Source organism: Lipotes vexillifer, unplaced genomic scaffold (genome assembly GCF_000442215.2).
Source record: "Lipotes vexillifer unplaced genomic scaffold, Lipotes_vexillifer_v1.1 scaffold31, whole genome shotgun sequence".
In the NCBI taxonomy this organism is placed as follows: Eukaryota; Metazoa; Chordata; class Mammalia; order Artiodactyla; family Lipotidae; genus Lipotes; species Lipotes vexillifer.
In genome coordinates this window covers 1,205,019-1,220,478 of record NW_006792454.1, presented here as the reverse complement: position 1 = coordinate 1,220,478, position 15,460 = coordinate 1,205,019, and the positions used below count along the sequence as shown (strand labels likewise).

At 36.8% G+C, this 15,460-nt stretch overlaps 1 protein-coding gene across 1 annotated transcript in view; it reads left to right on the top strand.

Annotated features, from left to right (window-relative positions):
* MPDZ (multiple PDZ domain crumbs cell polarity complex component) overlaps positions 1 to 15,460 on the top strand; it is a 170,639-nt gene that overhangs the window by 50,678 nt on the left and 104,501 nt on the right. The window contains 6 exon segments of the mRNA XM_007465638.1: positions 8,547 to 8,756; positions 9,453 to 9,592; positions 10,626 to 10,839; positions 13,487 to 13,615; positions 15,430 to 15,457; position 15,460. The exon segment at position 15,460 is cut by the window's right edge and continues 166 nt beyond it. Of these exon segments, the coding sequence (XP_007465700.1) occupies positions 8,547 to 8,756; positions 9,453 to 9,592; positions 10,626 to 10,839; positions 13,487 to 13,615; positions 15,430 to 15,457; position 15,460 (722 nt within the window).

Below are 15,460 nucleotides of genomic sequence, written 5' to 3'. Positions count from 1 at the left end.
CCCCCCCCCCCCCCACCCGCAATTTTAGCCACTCTAGCAGTACTTGTAGTATCACATTATTGTTTTAATTTGCATTTTCCTCACGACTGATGATGTTGAGTACCTTTTCATATGCTTGTTGGTTATTTGGATATCCTCCTTTGTGGAGTTTCTGTTTTTTTGCCCACTTTTCTGTTGTTTTGTCAGTTCTTTTCTCATTGACTGACAAGGGTTTTTTTATATATTCTGAATACAGTTTTTTTGTTGGACATATGTATTACAGTTGTCTTTTTCTGCTTTGTGTTTTGCTTTTTGACTCCCATAATTGTATATTTTGATGAACAGAAAATTTTAAAAAATTTATAATGAAGTCCAATTTCTGAAACATTCCTGGCGTTTTATCTGTTTTATTAATCCTTTTTCTTCCAAAAGTCCAACTTTTGGCTTTCTTGAATTTCTTTATTGTATTTAAAAATTTTTTTTCCTCAATTCTGGTCTAACCTATGTTATTTTCTTCCTTGTTTCAGGTTTGGTATACTGTTTTATTTTAGCTTTTTGATACACATGCTCAGCTCATTGATTTTTAATCTTTCATCTTTTTCTCTTTTTTTTTTTTGCGGTACGCGGGCCTCTCACTGTTGTGGCGTCTCCCGTTGCGGAGCACAGGCTCCGGACGCCCAGGCTCAGCAGCCATGGCTCATGGGCCTAGCCGCTCCATGGCATGTGGGATCTTCCCGGACCGGGGCACGAACCCGTGTCCCCTGCATCGGCAGGCGGACTCTCAACCACTGCGCCACCAGGGAAGCCCCATCTTTTTCTAATATATCCATTTAAGTCTATGAATTTCTTTCTAAGCATTGCTTTTGCTGCATCCCACAATTTTGGTATGTTGTATCTTCATCATCATTTAATTCAAAATGTTTAAATTTTAATATAATTGCTTTGACCCATGGTTTATTTGGAAATGTATTGCTTAATTGACTAACATATTTTAGCTTTCTTGTTACCTTTCTGTTATTGATTTCGAGCTTAATTTACTGTAATCAGAGGTCATCTATTCTTTGGGGTTTGTTGACACTTGCTTTTTGAACTACCTATAGTCTATTTAGATAAATATTTCCTTTGTATTTGGAAAGAATCCAGCATTCAGCAGTTGTTGAGTGCAATGTTCTATATTTGTCAATTAGGTCAACTTTATTTAGAATGTTGTTCACATCTTCTATATCCTTATTAATTTTTTTTCATTCTGTCAGTTACTGAGAGAGATTTGTTATAAACTCTAATTATGATTGTGGATTTGCCTATTTCTTATTTGGATTCTGAGTCCTTTTTGCCCTACCTGTTTTTTTTCCCCCTTAAAGATTTCTTATTTATTTATTTATTTGTTTGGCTGCACTGGGTCTTAGTTGTGGCACACGGGCTCTTCGTTGTTATGTGCAGGCCTCCCTCTAGTTGTGTCGCGCAGGCTTCTCTCTAGCTGTGGCATGTGGGTTTTCCTCTTCTCTAGTTGTGGCGCGCAGGCTCCAGGGTGCGTGGGCACTGTAGTTGTGACCTGCAGGTTCCAGAGTGTCTGGGCTCCGTAGTTTGCGGCACGCGAGCTCTATTTCAGGCATGAGAGCTCAGTAGTTGTGGCGCACAGGCTTAGTTGCCCCGCAGCATGATGTGGGATCTTAGTTCCCTGAGTAGGTATCACACCCGCGTCCCCTGCATTGTCAGGTGGATTCTTTACTCCTGGACCACCAGGGAAGTCCCTGCCCTACCTGTTTTGAGATTATCTTTTTAGATTACTAAGATTGTTCTTTCTTTCTGTTGAATTGACCCTTTATCTCTATGAATTGCCCCTTTTTATGTTCAGTGATACTTCTTAAAATCTACTTGTCTGATATTAGTTTAGCTGTATCAGGCTTGTTTTGGTTAATGTAAGTGTTGTGTATCTTCTTTCCATCTTTCTACTTTCATCTTTTCTGTATCTCTTTTTTTATTATTAATCTGTGTCTTTGGTAAACTATACATTTGGATTTTACTGTGTTATCCAATCTGACGATTTCAGTCTTTTACTTTGAGTATTTAACCCCTTCATATTTAATGTAATTATCGATAAATTTAAATTTGACATTTTTGTTTTCTTATTTCTTCTTTTTTGCCTTTTTTGTATTAGTTGACTTTTTAATATTATCTTCTTCTTCTATTAGCATGTTATTTATACTTCATTTTATTATTCTTTTATTGGTCACCCTAAAGATTACAGTCAGTATCCTTAACCTATTTGAATTAACTTAAAAAAATTATTTTGAATTAAGTATAGATTCACAGGAAGTTTTCAATATAGTATATGTATAGCCCTATGTATATTTCACCAAGTTTCCTCCAATGGTTACATCTTAATTATAGTAAAATATCATAGCACAAAACTGATACTGGTACAATGTGTGTTAATTTTTTCAATTTGTGTCATTTTTTCCCACTTATATAGATTTGTGTAACTACCACCACCATCTGAATACTGATCTATTCACCACCACAAAGACCTCCCTTCTGCTACCCCTTTATATTCGTATCCAGCCCCCTACTCCACACCATTCCTAACCCTGGCACCCTTTTCCATCTCTATAATTCAATCAATTCAAGACTCTTATAAAAATATAATCATAATATATGTGACTGTTTGAGATTGTTTTTTTTCACTCAGCATAATCCCTCCAAGTTTCTGTGTATCTTAATATTTCGTTCCTTTTTGTTGTTGAGTATTATTCTGGGTATGGATGTACTTACTGGGGGACATTTTGTTGATTTCCAGTTTTTTACTCTTATAGGTGAAGCTGCTATGAGCAATTATGTACATGTTTTTGTGTGGACGTATGTTTTCATTTCTCTGTAATAAGTGCCCAGGAGTGCAGTTGCTGGGTCATATGGCAAATATGCACTGAGGTTTTTTTTTTTTTCAGAAACAGCCAAACTGTTTTCCGGAGGGGCTCTACTGTTCTGCATTCCTACCAGCAGTGTATGAGCGTTCTGTTTTCTCGACATCCTCACCAGCATGTGCTATTGTTTAGTTATCCTGTTAGGTATATAGTGATATCTTTCTGTGCTTATAATTTGCATTTCTCGAACAGATAAGATGCTGAACACCTTTATGTTCTTATTTGCCATCCATGTATCCTCTTTGGTGAAATGTCTCTTTGTGTCTTTTGTTCATTTTTAATTGGATTTTTAAAATTCCTGAGTTTTGAATTTTCTTTATATATTCTAGGTATGAGTCCTTCATCAGATATATATATCCTTAACTTATATGATTCTACTTTAATTAGTACTTTCACTACTTCCTGGAAAACGCAAGCAACTTAATACCTTTCAACCCATTTACCCTACTCCTATATTTTGTGTAATTATTCACATAGTTTAATTTGACATGAATTTAAAACTTCAGAACTTTTAGATTATGTGTTGTGAGCAATTTCTGTTGATTTACTCACATTTTTAAACCCTTTTTTGTGCTCTTCAGTTTTTTCTGCATTAGGAAATTCCATCAGGGATCATTTTCTTTTTGCATAAGAATTTATTTTGGTATTTCTTTTGTACAAAACTGAGACAATACTTTGTGTGTTGAGTATGTATGTGGGGGGTTGTTCTGAAAATGTCAGGTTGTCAGTTCTTTTAATTTTTAAGTTCTTTCTTTCAGTGATTCACTTGAGAAGTCAGTTGTCACCTTTATTCTTTGATATAAGGTCCATTTTTGCTCTGGTGGCTTTTAAGATCTTGCCTCTGTCTTGGTTTTCAGCTGCTTTACCGTGATGTGCTATCATAGACAGCCTGGAGGCTGGACACCAATAATCCCTACTTTCTGGTATTTGTGCTCTTGTGTGCTCTTCTTGAGTATGGGCTGGCATTACTGATTTAGTTCTAATGAATAGAATATGGCAGAAGTGATGGTTTCCTTTTGATCTTTTAAAGTTTTTTTTTTAAACAGCTTTTTATGCAGATTTTCCAATGATCTCAGTGGAAGGGTTATTCTGATACAGTGATTTCCACAGGGTGAGCTTAATTGTACATAGAACTAAAGAGAATTTTTGTTTTCTTGGGGTGCTCTTATAGAAGAGGCAGCTCTCTTAGTACACGTCCAGATAAGTTGCTTGCTATGTAAAAAGATGCTGTCCTTTTCTCCTATAGTGCATATTGACTGATGCCTGGAGCACTAAACACTTGTTCAGTCAGATATTTTCTTGTCTCTTTGCTTCTGTAAGTGTATATTTATTAAAAAGTCATTTTAGAGCTAATTATGCAAGTCATAATATTTTTATATTTGTGTGGCTTTATTATGTAGTATAAAATTTATGACAAAAGATATGTTTCTGTGAAAAGTTATTTAAATTCATTTTAAAGACTACACAGATGAATTGATAAAACAATTGTTGGTGAGTTGGTTGTGTTAGAGGAAACTGTGAAACATTGAAGAAAAATATCATAAAAATCTGGAAGGTTTCTATCCTGAAATTGTTTCCCAAGTGTCCAGATTCTTGCTTCACCTTGTAAAGAGGCTAAATTTGAAAAAAAAGTCCATATTATATGAATGTGGTTTATATAAGAGGGTGGGACCTCCCATATATCAAGATATTTGTGAATAACTGTATGTGTGTTTTAAGTTAAAATAACGTGCTTAAGTTGTATATTTGTCCTTTGTTAGGATTTTTGCTTTATCTGACCTTTTAGAGTAAGTGAACCTTTTGCTGGTTCTGACTACATCTTATAATAGAGCTCCTCCTGTCCTTCTAAATACTGAGATGGTGTTCCATATTACCCTTTCACAAAGAATTTGGTAACTTTTTTTTTTTTTTTGCGGTACTCGGGCCTCTCACTGTTGTGGCCTCTCCCATTGCGGAGCACAGGCTCCAGACGCACAGGCTCAGCGGCCATGGCTCACGGGCCCAGCCGCTCCGCGGCATGTGGGATCTTCCCGGACCGGGGCACGAACCCGCGTCCCCTGCATCGGCAGGCGGACTCTCAACCGCTGCGCCACCAGGGAAGCCCTGGTAACTTTTTAATTGAATACCTTACATAGTTTTTATTTATGTTTTAGTGTTAGCACTAATTAGAATCCATAAATTAATACATGTTTATTTACTAAGAACATAAAGGCCTGTTTAGACTGAAATAGCCAGAAGCTAAACAGAGAACAGAAAATTATTTGGTGACTCTTGCTCATTTACTAGCAACTTCCATAAATTATACAGATTGTTTACCTGTATATAAAAATCAACAGATAGTTGTGTTTTCTTCTGTTTATTTTATATTCTATAAACCAAGATGGGAGTCAGGTTCTTTTTAATAAACATTTATACTATGTCTGTTATGAACAGACCTCTCATGGCAAAGAAGATTCATTCTTGTTCTTCAAAGAGATTATAGTTCAGAAAGCCATTTTAATAAAGCTATGGCAGAATCACAAGGTGCCTTTGTGCTATGGGTATAAATTTTCAAAGTTAAAAACAAGCCTTTTGTATAATGGTATAATTAAATTTTAGTTTTTACTTACGTGATCTCTTTGCTTTTACATTTATGTAGACCTCAGTGGCTGGGAGGAGATAGGAGGAGTCATTGTCATTTGTTAACCTTTAACAAATTTGTAGAAGACAATTGATATTCAATATTATATAGCTTTATATGCATATATAACTTTACTTTTGGAATGCCTTCACACCTTGTCTTGCATAGTGTCAGAGCTTCTGTTTCACCAGTTAACTTCACACAGACTCTTAGTGCTTATAATGTGATTTGTTCATCCTAGCTCACTGTAGCAAAACTCCAAATATTTTTTTCCTATGCAAACATACCATAGGCATTAGGTCCTGGTGTGTGGGATCCTCAGCCTGTCACAGATTTCATGATGCCATCTGCTTCAACCTGAACAGTGTATCTTCTGCTGGCAGATTTTATTGAAGTTGCCATGCTCAGGTTTAAAAAAAATCAGGTTTGGCATAAGAAGCTTACTTTTGAAAAAATAATAATTGATCATGCCTGCTGTAGATTTTAAAATAAGCATTTGAAAGGATTCCCAAAAGCCTCTTCCTCAAATACCTTGATCTCTTTTACATCTGTGGTTGTAGATAGCCAATAAAATGGTGAATTACTGGTAATTTTGGTAAGTTACTGAGTTTCCTGTTTTATTTTTTAGGACAGGTAACAAGCTTAAGCATGGATTGGTGACATAAACTGTGAAATATTTTGATTGCTTCTGTCAGTGGAAGACATTTACTAATGTCTCATTTCCAGAAATGATTGTTTGCTATGTGTATAATACGAAGATGATAGTAGCGCCATGATGAAAAAATCTAGGTCATAATCTACTTACTAGGTGTGTGACTTTGTGTAATTTTGTCATCTGTAAAATGGTAATAGTGATTCTTGGAGGGTCATTGGGCAGATTACATCAGAGTGGGTCCTTAAAAATGGACAAACATTTATTCTGCAGATGGATATTGAATGCCAACTCCGTGCAAGACACTCTCCTAGAGGATGAGCATATAATAGAGAATAAAATAGTCAAATTCCTCCACTGGAGAATTCTACATTCTAGTCTGTCTCTGCAGATTGGGATGGAAGCTCCATGACAGCAGGGTGCATGCCAGGCAATAATAAGCACCATGAAGAAAAACAGGGCAGTGTCAGCTCATGGAGCGTAATGGTGGGATGCAGTCTTAGTTAGGGTTGTCAGGGAGGCCTTCTCTGAGGTGATGTTGAGTGCACTTGGATGAACTAAAAATGTAAGCACGTAGATACTTGGGGGAAGGACGTACTTGGATGCTAGAGAGAGCAGCTTGGCAGTTGGAGGAACAGTAAAGTGGTTAGTATAGCTGGAGCTTTGTGAGTGAAGCACAGAGTGCTGGGAGATGAGCTTAGAGAGTGATCCAAAAGTGTCATTGATATAACTTTTCTTACGATTAATTGTAAATTAAAAGTTACATTCCAGATACCCTATAGAAATACAAAATTAGGATTGACTCTTTGCACTGTTTTAATAATTGCTTAGCTTTAATGTAATATTTATTATTTATATTATTATTTAATATTACTATATTAATGTCAATATGATTTTATATAAGGTATTCTATAAATATATTAATATTTAATAGTAAATATATTATTATTTATTATTATTAGATTATTTAGCTCTGTATAACAGGCACATGCAAGTAATTATAGAATATTTTGTTGTTGTTCATTAATATCATTATACCTGGAGTTAACCATACTGTGAGGTTTGAGGGCATAGTCCTCCAGACTGGCAGCTCTGCCCTAGACTTGTGCCACCAACAGCAAGGAGTTAAGCTCCAAATACAAAGTTGGAAGGAAGAGTCCACACAAGACCACCCTCACTTCTGATTCCAACTGAACATTCAGGAGGTTCCCCAAAGCACGCTCAGGTTCAGTAATTCATTAGAAAGACCTATAGAACCTACTGAAAGCTGTTAAGACTCATGGTTATGGTCTGTTATAGGGAAAGGATACAGGTCGAAAGTTAACCTAAGAAAGAGACGCATAGCACTGAGTCTGAGAGGATTCCAGATGTGAAGCTTCCATGTTCCTCAGGAAGTGTTCCCTTCCCAAACTTGATGTGTGACAGTATGCGTGGAGTATTGCCAACCCAGGAAGCTCACCTGAGCTTGGTGTTCAGAGTTTTTATTGGGACATCATTTCATAGGCATGATTGATTGCCCATGTGAGATGACTTAGTTTAAGAATTTGAGAGGATATCATGTGGCCTTGGGGCCCACTGTGAATAACAGAGACACTTCTATCGTCTGGGAAATCCAAGGGTTTAGAAGTTACTTCCTGTGAGGTAAGGACAAAGGCCAGGCTTCTTTCTGGGAAAGACCAAATTCTTTACTGCATAGGTTGTTATAAAAATTCAAGCAATATGGTAAGTTAATGGCCTTCTGGAATCCCATCTCTTGGGGACAACTAGTGTTCTGTTAGTGGTTTGGTATGTATTCTTCCACGTTGCAGAGCACAGGCTCCGGACGCACAGGCTAAGCAGCCATGGCTTACGGGCCTAGCCGCTCTGCGGCATGTGGGATCCTCCAGGACCGGGGCACGAACCCGTGTCCCCTGCATCGGCAGGCGGACTCTCAACCACTTGTGCCACCAGGGAAGCCCCTTCCAGATGTTTAATACACATGTAAACATTTTTGAGTGTACATTGAATTGTCCTATACTTACTGTTATTGTTCAATAACTAGGCTTTTTCACTTAAAAACATATGTATGGATGTGTTTTTGTGTGTGTTTTAATGAGTACCTTGAAGTTGAACACTGATTCTTTTCACTTAATTAGTTTTTAAAACTTTTTCCACCTAAAACATAGTGCTGTGTTGAACATCCTTGCGTTTACATCTTTGTGTATTTTTCTAATTTTTCTCCTTGAAATAAATTTCTTGAAATAAAGTTGCAGAATAAAAGGGTATGGACATATTGAAATTTCATAGGTACTTCATTATTACCTCTCTTGGGATGATTCCTATGAAATAGTTTATGGAATGACAAAGTTGTTAATAGTTTCCGTATTACTCTTAGGTAAACATTGCAACTCCCACAATTTCAAATGTTGAATGTGCCCACCTTCCACATCTCAGCCCAGCTGTAATTCCTACTCTGCAAAATGAATCATTTTTATTATCCCCAAATAATGGGAATCTGGAAGTTCTTACAGGATTGGGTACTGCACACATCAGTGGGAAACCTGCTTGTGATGAATTTGATCAACTGATCAAAAATATGGCCCAGGTAAGAGCATTTCTTCCTGATAGTTAGTGATAGAATGTATAATAATATCTTAAGAATGTAATCAAATCCTGGATAATTTGAAGAATACTTATATATATTTACATTATGTAAGTTAAATATATACATTAAATATATATCAAGTATATTTTAAATATGTATTATATTCTTATTTATGAAGGCATTTATTAAAATTTTTTATTTTGTTTTTTTTTTTTTTTTTTTTTTTTTTTGTGGTATGCGGGCCTCTCACGGTTGTGGCCTCTCCTGTTGCGGAGCACAGGCTCCGGACGCACAGGCTCAGCGGCCATGGCTCACGGGCCCAGCCGCTCCACGCATGTGGGATCTTCCCGGACCGGGGCACGAATCCGTGTCCCCTGCATCAGCAGGTGGACTCTCAACCACTGTGCCACCAGGGAAGCCCAAAGATGTAGAATTTATGTGGGTTTAGGGGATTCTGAGATTTTTCTATTCCTTTTTTAATTATCATATTTTAAATTGAGCATTATATGTTATGTTTCAGAAATATTCTTCAGGATAAATAAATGTCTCATTCTAGGTGATGAGTGATAATGTTTATCTTAGAAAAAAATTTTTAATTTCTTTTTTTTTTAAAGAACAGATTAATGCCACTAATAAGCTGATTGCAAGTGCAGTGATTTGCATTTAATTATATTTCTTGCTTTTTTTCCTGAACAGGGTCGCCAAATAGAAGTTTTTGAACTCCTCAAACCTCCATGTGGAGGCCTTGGGTTCAGTGTTGTGGGACTGAGGAGTGAAAACCGGGGAGAACTGGGGATATTTGTGCAGGAGATCCAGGAGGGCAGTGTGGCCCACAGGTGAGACTGTCACTGTGTCTCTTCTGTTTCTGTTTTTGTCTTTTTTTTTGCAGTACGTGGGCCTCTCACTGTTGTGGCCTCTCCTGTTGCGGAGCACAGGCTCCGTACTCACAGGCTCAGTGGCCATGGCTCATGTGCCCAGCCGCTCCGCGGCATGTGGGATCTTCCCAGACCGGGACACGAACCTGTGTCCCCTGCATCAGCAGGCAGACTCTCAACCGCTGCGCCAACCAGGGAAGCCCCTCTTTTCTGTTTTTGATACCACATTCAGAAGGTACTGCTCACCTTGGGAGAATTTCAAGGAACAAAAATGAATAAAAACAGACAGAAAACTGAATACAATCTGTTATTAATTAGTTTTTAGAAATCATTAAATTCTTAACAGTGCTACGATAAAAAGAAAGTCCTTTGAAAGGAGAGTTACTTTTAAATTTAGTCATAACTTAATCATTTTTCAGTAAGGAAAGAAAAATTTGACTAGGGCAGTACTCTCATTGCTATTAAATGGGCTCTTTTTGATTAGATTTTTAAATTACTTTATAGAAAAGTATACAAATGGCCTATGATAATTTGAGCTATATTTTATTAATATACTCAAAGCCACAAGTAAATATATACATCTTTGCTTTCATTTGTAGAGGATAGGAACATCTAAAATACAATGTATAGGTTGAGTGGGTAGCTGAAAAGAAGGTGCTTTTAACTGGGAGGGGTTGATTAGGGGTAGGTCAACTGGAGCCAAAGCATATATATTTTCCCTTCCATTTTTATTTTGGCATAATTGACATACAGCAGTATGTAAGTTTAAGGTGTACAGCATAATGATTGGGCACAATGGTTTAGTAAACACCATCTCATATACATACTAAATTAAAGAAACAAAAAGTATTTTTAGAAGTGCAACTGCAGGAAAAAGCTTTCATAGTGTGGACATTAGAAAATAGAATTAAAAATAACCTGAAAATGCATGCCAAAGAAGCTGTCATTTTTTTGAGAACTGTTAGTTATTTTTTACCCCCTTTTTCATTCTTAGAGATGGAAGATTGAAGGAAACTGATCAGATCCTTGCTATTAATGGACAGGCACTTGATCAGACAATTACACATCAGCAGGCCATCAGCATCCTGCAGAAAGCTAAAGATACTGTCAAGCTGGTTATTGCCAGAGGCTCATTGCCTCAGCTCATCAGCCCCATAGTTTCCCGTTCTCCATCTGCGGCCAGCACAATTTCAGCTCACTCTAATCCGGTGAGTACATCAGATTTTCAAGAGGAACAGAACGTATTTTTCTAGTTCTTTAAGGTTTTGTATGGGTTCGCACTTCCTGTAGATTCTTTGTACTTCTTGGGTTTTTCCCTTTTTGTTGCATCTCTCTGTGGCCTGGAATATTTTTTATGTAATTATGATTAAGTTTATGGCCTCCAAAAAAATTTTTTTTTAATTTAATTTAATTTTATTTATATAGCAGGTTCTTATTATCTATTTTATACATATTAGTGTATACATGTCAATCCCAAGCTCCCAATTCATCCCACCACCGTCACCCCACGCTTTCCCCCTTGGGGTCCATACGTATGTTCTCTACATCTGTGTCTATGTCTGCCTTGCAAACCAGTTCATCTGTACCATTTTTCTAGATTCCACATATATGCATTAATATACGATATTTGTTCTTCTCTTTCTGACTTACTTTCACTCTGTATGACAGTCCCTAGGTCCATCCTTGCCTCTACCAATGACCCAATTTCATTCCTTTTAATGGCTGAGTTATATTCCATTATATGTACGTACCACATCTTCTTTATCCATTCGTCTGTCGATGGGTATCTAGGTTGCTTCCATGTCCTGGCTATTGTAAATAGTGCTGCAGTGAACATTGGGGTGCACGTGTCTTTTTGAATTATGGTTTTCTCTGGGTATATGCCCAGTAGTGGGATTGCTGGGTCATATGGTAGTTCTATTTTTACTTTTTTAAGGAACCTCCATACTCTTCTCCACAGTGGTTGTATCAATTAACATTCTCACCAACAGTGCAAGAGGGTTCCCTTTTCTCCACACCCTCTCCAGCATTTGTTGTTTGTAAATTTTCTGATATGCCCATTCTGACCAGTGTGAGGTGATACCTCATTGTAGTTTTGATTTGCATTTCTCTAATAATTAGTGATGTTGAGCAGCTTTTCATGTGCTTCTTGGCCATCTGTATGTCTTCTTTGGAGAAATGTCTATTTAGGTCTTCTGCCCATTTTTGGATTGGGTTGTTTGTTTTTTTAATACTGAGCTACATGAGCTGTTTATATGTTTTGGAGATTAATCCTTTGTCCGTTGATTCATTTGCAAATATTTTCTCCCATTCTGAGGGTTGTCTTTTCATCTTGTTTATAGTTTCCTTTGCTGTGCAAAAGCTTTTAAGTTTCATTATGTTCCATTTGTTTATTTTGTTTTTATTTCCATTACTCTAGGAGGTGGGTCAAAAAGGATCTTGCTGTGATTTATGTCAAAGAGTGTTCTTCCTATGTTTTCATCTAAGGGTTTTATAGTATCCAGTCTTACATTTAGGTCTTTAATCCAATTTGAGTTTATTTTTGTGTATGGTGTTAGGGAGTGTTCTAATTTCATTCTTTTACATGTAGCTGTCCAGTTTTCCCAGCACCACTTACTGAAGAGACTGTCTTTTCTCCATTGTATATACTTGGCTCCTTTGTCATAGATTAGTTGACGATAGGTGTGTTCCATTGATGTATATTTCTGTTTTTGTGCCCGTACCATATTGTCTTGATTATTATGGTAGCTTTGTAGTATAGTGTGAAGTCAGGGAGTCTCATTCCTCCAGCTCCATTTTTTTCCCCCAGGATTGCTTTGGCTATTCGGGGTCTTTTGTGTCTCCATACAAATGTTAAGAGTTTTTGTTCTAGTTCTGTAAAAGATGCCATTGGTAATTTGATAGGGATTGCATTGAATCTGTAGATTGCTTTGTGTAGTATAGTCATTTTCACAATATTGATTCTTCCAATCCAAGAACATGGTATATCTCTCCATCTGTTTGTGTCATCTTTGATTTCTTTCATCAGTGTCTTACGGTTTTCTGAGCACAGGTCTTTTACTACCTCCTTAGGTAGGTTTATTCCTAGGTATTTTATTCTTTTTGTTGCAGTGCTGAATGGGATTGTTACCTTTCTTTATGTAGCCTGTTTACTTGATATCATTCCTTAAAAAAAAAAAAAAAATTTAGGCCTTTAAAAAAGTTTACTCTAGGGACTTACCTGGCGGTCCACTGGTTAAGACTTCACACTTCCACTGCCAAGGGCCCGGGTTCGATCCCTGGTCTGGGAACCGAGATCCCTCATGCCGTGCTGTGCAGCCAAAAAATAAATTAAAAAAAAAAAAAAAATCTTACTGATCTTATCAGAGTACGAGCTCTTTAAAAAAAAGAAAAAAGGAAAAAAAACAGTTGACTCTATTGGTAAGCAAATAAAATCTTGATTTTGCTTTGTAAAGTCACTGACAGCTGTCAGTGAATTTAAGAGGTCACTTTGTTTGGAATCTCGTGCAATAGGGTTTATGCAGAAGAAGCTCTTAACAGCTAACAGTTTTTCCTTGATCATCCCTCTTTTTTTTAAGTTCTACAAAGGATCTTGCAAATCTCTCTTTACCTGGTTAAATGTAGTCACTATAATGATGTATTGATTATTTCAAGAATGGTTATATCAATAGCAGTAACAACATGTTGAAAGAGAAGTGTACTAAATAAAAGGGACCCTGTTAAAACTCATTATTATGTCTGCACTTAGTTATTTAATACTAATCACAAAATAATATTCATAGAGATCTCAACTGTAATAACAATTTTAGTTTTTCGTAAAATGTTTTCAAATTCATATGTGGGCTTTGTTTTCAGGTTCACTGGCAGCACGTGGAGACTATTGAATTGGTAAATGATGGCTCTGGTCTGGGATTTGGCATCGTAGGAGGAAAAGCAACTGGCGTGATCGTGAAAACCATCCTGCCTGGAGGAGTAGCTGATCAGGTAACCTACTCCAGCAGACTTTTTATGTTTTATCAAAAATACACCTTCATCTTTTACATTTCTGTTAGAAAGAAGAGACTTTGGCTTTAGACAGTGTCAGAATCTTCTATTTCGCTGGGCTTGTATGTAAAATGTTTTTCTTAGACCTGGGGAGAAATACATTTCAAGAGATACCTTGATTTTCAGTTACAGTTACAGACAGTGATCTTAAGCCTCTTTAGAATCACAGACTAAATCCCAGATTGTGGTTTTGATCATTGTAGAGGTATATATCCTTTATTTTATGATTGTAAATCACATTTATAAGCCTACTTATCTGTTTTATAGCTACAAGGTATTATGGAAAAAAGAATACTTCATTATTGACGGGCGAAACATAAGATTCATCTTGTCCCTTTAGTGATGGGTCACTGGTGTCTTCTTTGTATATGAAGTACAGCCTGTTTTTATCTCTTAGAGTAGTTTATTAAAGCATTGCCATTTATGCTATGTAAAGTTGTTGGAGCATATGTGAGAAAATTGTAAAGTTACTAATTATGATTTCCATTTTAATTTGACAAGTTCTAGTGTCTCTTTTGCCTTGGTTATAATGTTTTATATATAAAGCTGTTTGCTTTTGCATGTGTATTTGAACTTAAGTCACGTGCATCAAATATTTTTCATATTGGTAAATGAAAGGCAGATTTATGGGCAGCCTTATCAGTAGAGGTAACCTTATCAGTTATTGAGAGTAACTCAATAGCATGTGCGTTTTCTTTCTTTTAAACATTAGCCAGTATCATGCAGTATCCAGTGAAATTTCTCTAATTGACAGGCTTGTGATAAATCAGCTTTACCTTGTGTATAGAGCTGCACTGTCTAATACTGTAGGTACTGGCCACATATCACTTTTTAAATTCAATTTTGAATTAATTAAAATTAAATAAAATTACCACCCCAGTTCCTCCATTAGACGAGCTATATTTCAAGTGCTCTAGAGCAGTATGTTGCTTGTAGCTTCCATATTGGACAATGCAGAACATTTCATCACCGCAGGAAGTTCTAGTGGACAGTGCCTGTATGGAGGCTTACCAGACTGCTGTTCGCTTCCCTGGTTTATCTGAATTTAAGTCTCACAAAGATTTCATCTGCAAATGAGTTTTTTAGGGATGCAATTTTTTGAAATGGCAAGGCAGAAAATTGTGGTATTAACTCAGTGGTTTTTTGTGGATGGTACTGTATTTTTTTTTTTTTTTTTTGGGCCTCTCACTGTTGTGGCCTCTCCCGTTGCGGAGCACAGGCTCCAGATGTGCAGGCTCAGCGGCCATGGCTCACGGGCCCAGCTGCTCTGCGGCATGTGGGATCTTCCCAGACCGGGGCACGAACCCGTGTCCCCTGCAATGGCAGGCGGACTCTCAACCACTGCGCCACCAGGGAAGCCCGATACTGTATTTTGAGTTATATATATTTGTGAAGTGAGTTATACTTCATCTTTCCTTAGTGGCATTTTCTGTTTATTGTATCCCTCAAAAAATTCACAGAAAGACTAGTGCTTTCTTGCATTGAGTGGGTAGAAATCAAATTGAAAAGCTCCCATCAACTATTGATTTAAAGCATATTTATGAATTTCATTTACTTATATCACATTTAATGAAGTTAGGATGCTTCAAAAGACAGTTAACATTACAACCACATGTTGAATATACCATGATTGGTAATTCATGTAATAGCTCTTTTTTTGTTATTACTCTCGTTCCCTCTAAATGAGGGATTTCTCTGATGAAGTTAATAATAATAACAACCACAGTCTGACTAATCAATCCCTTTTTATTCAGCATGGGCGATTATGCAGTGGAGACCACATTC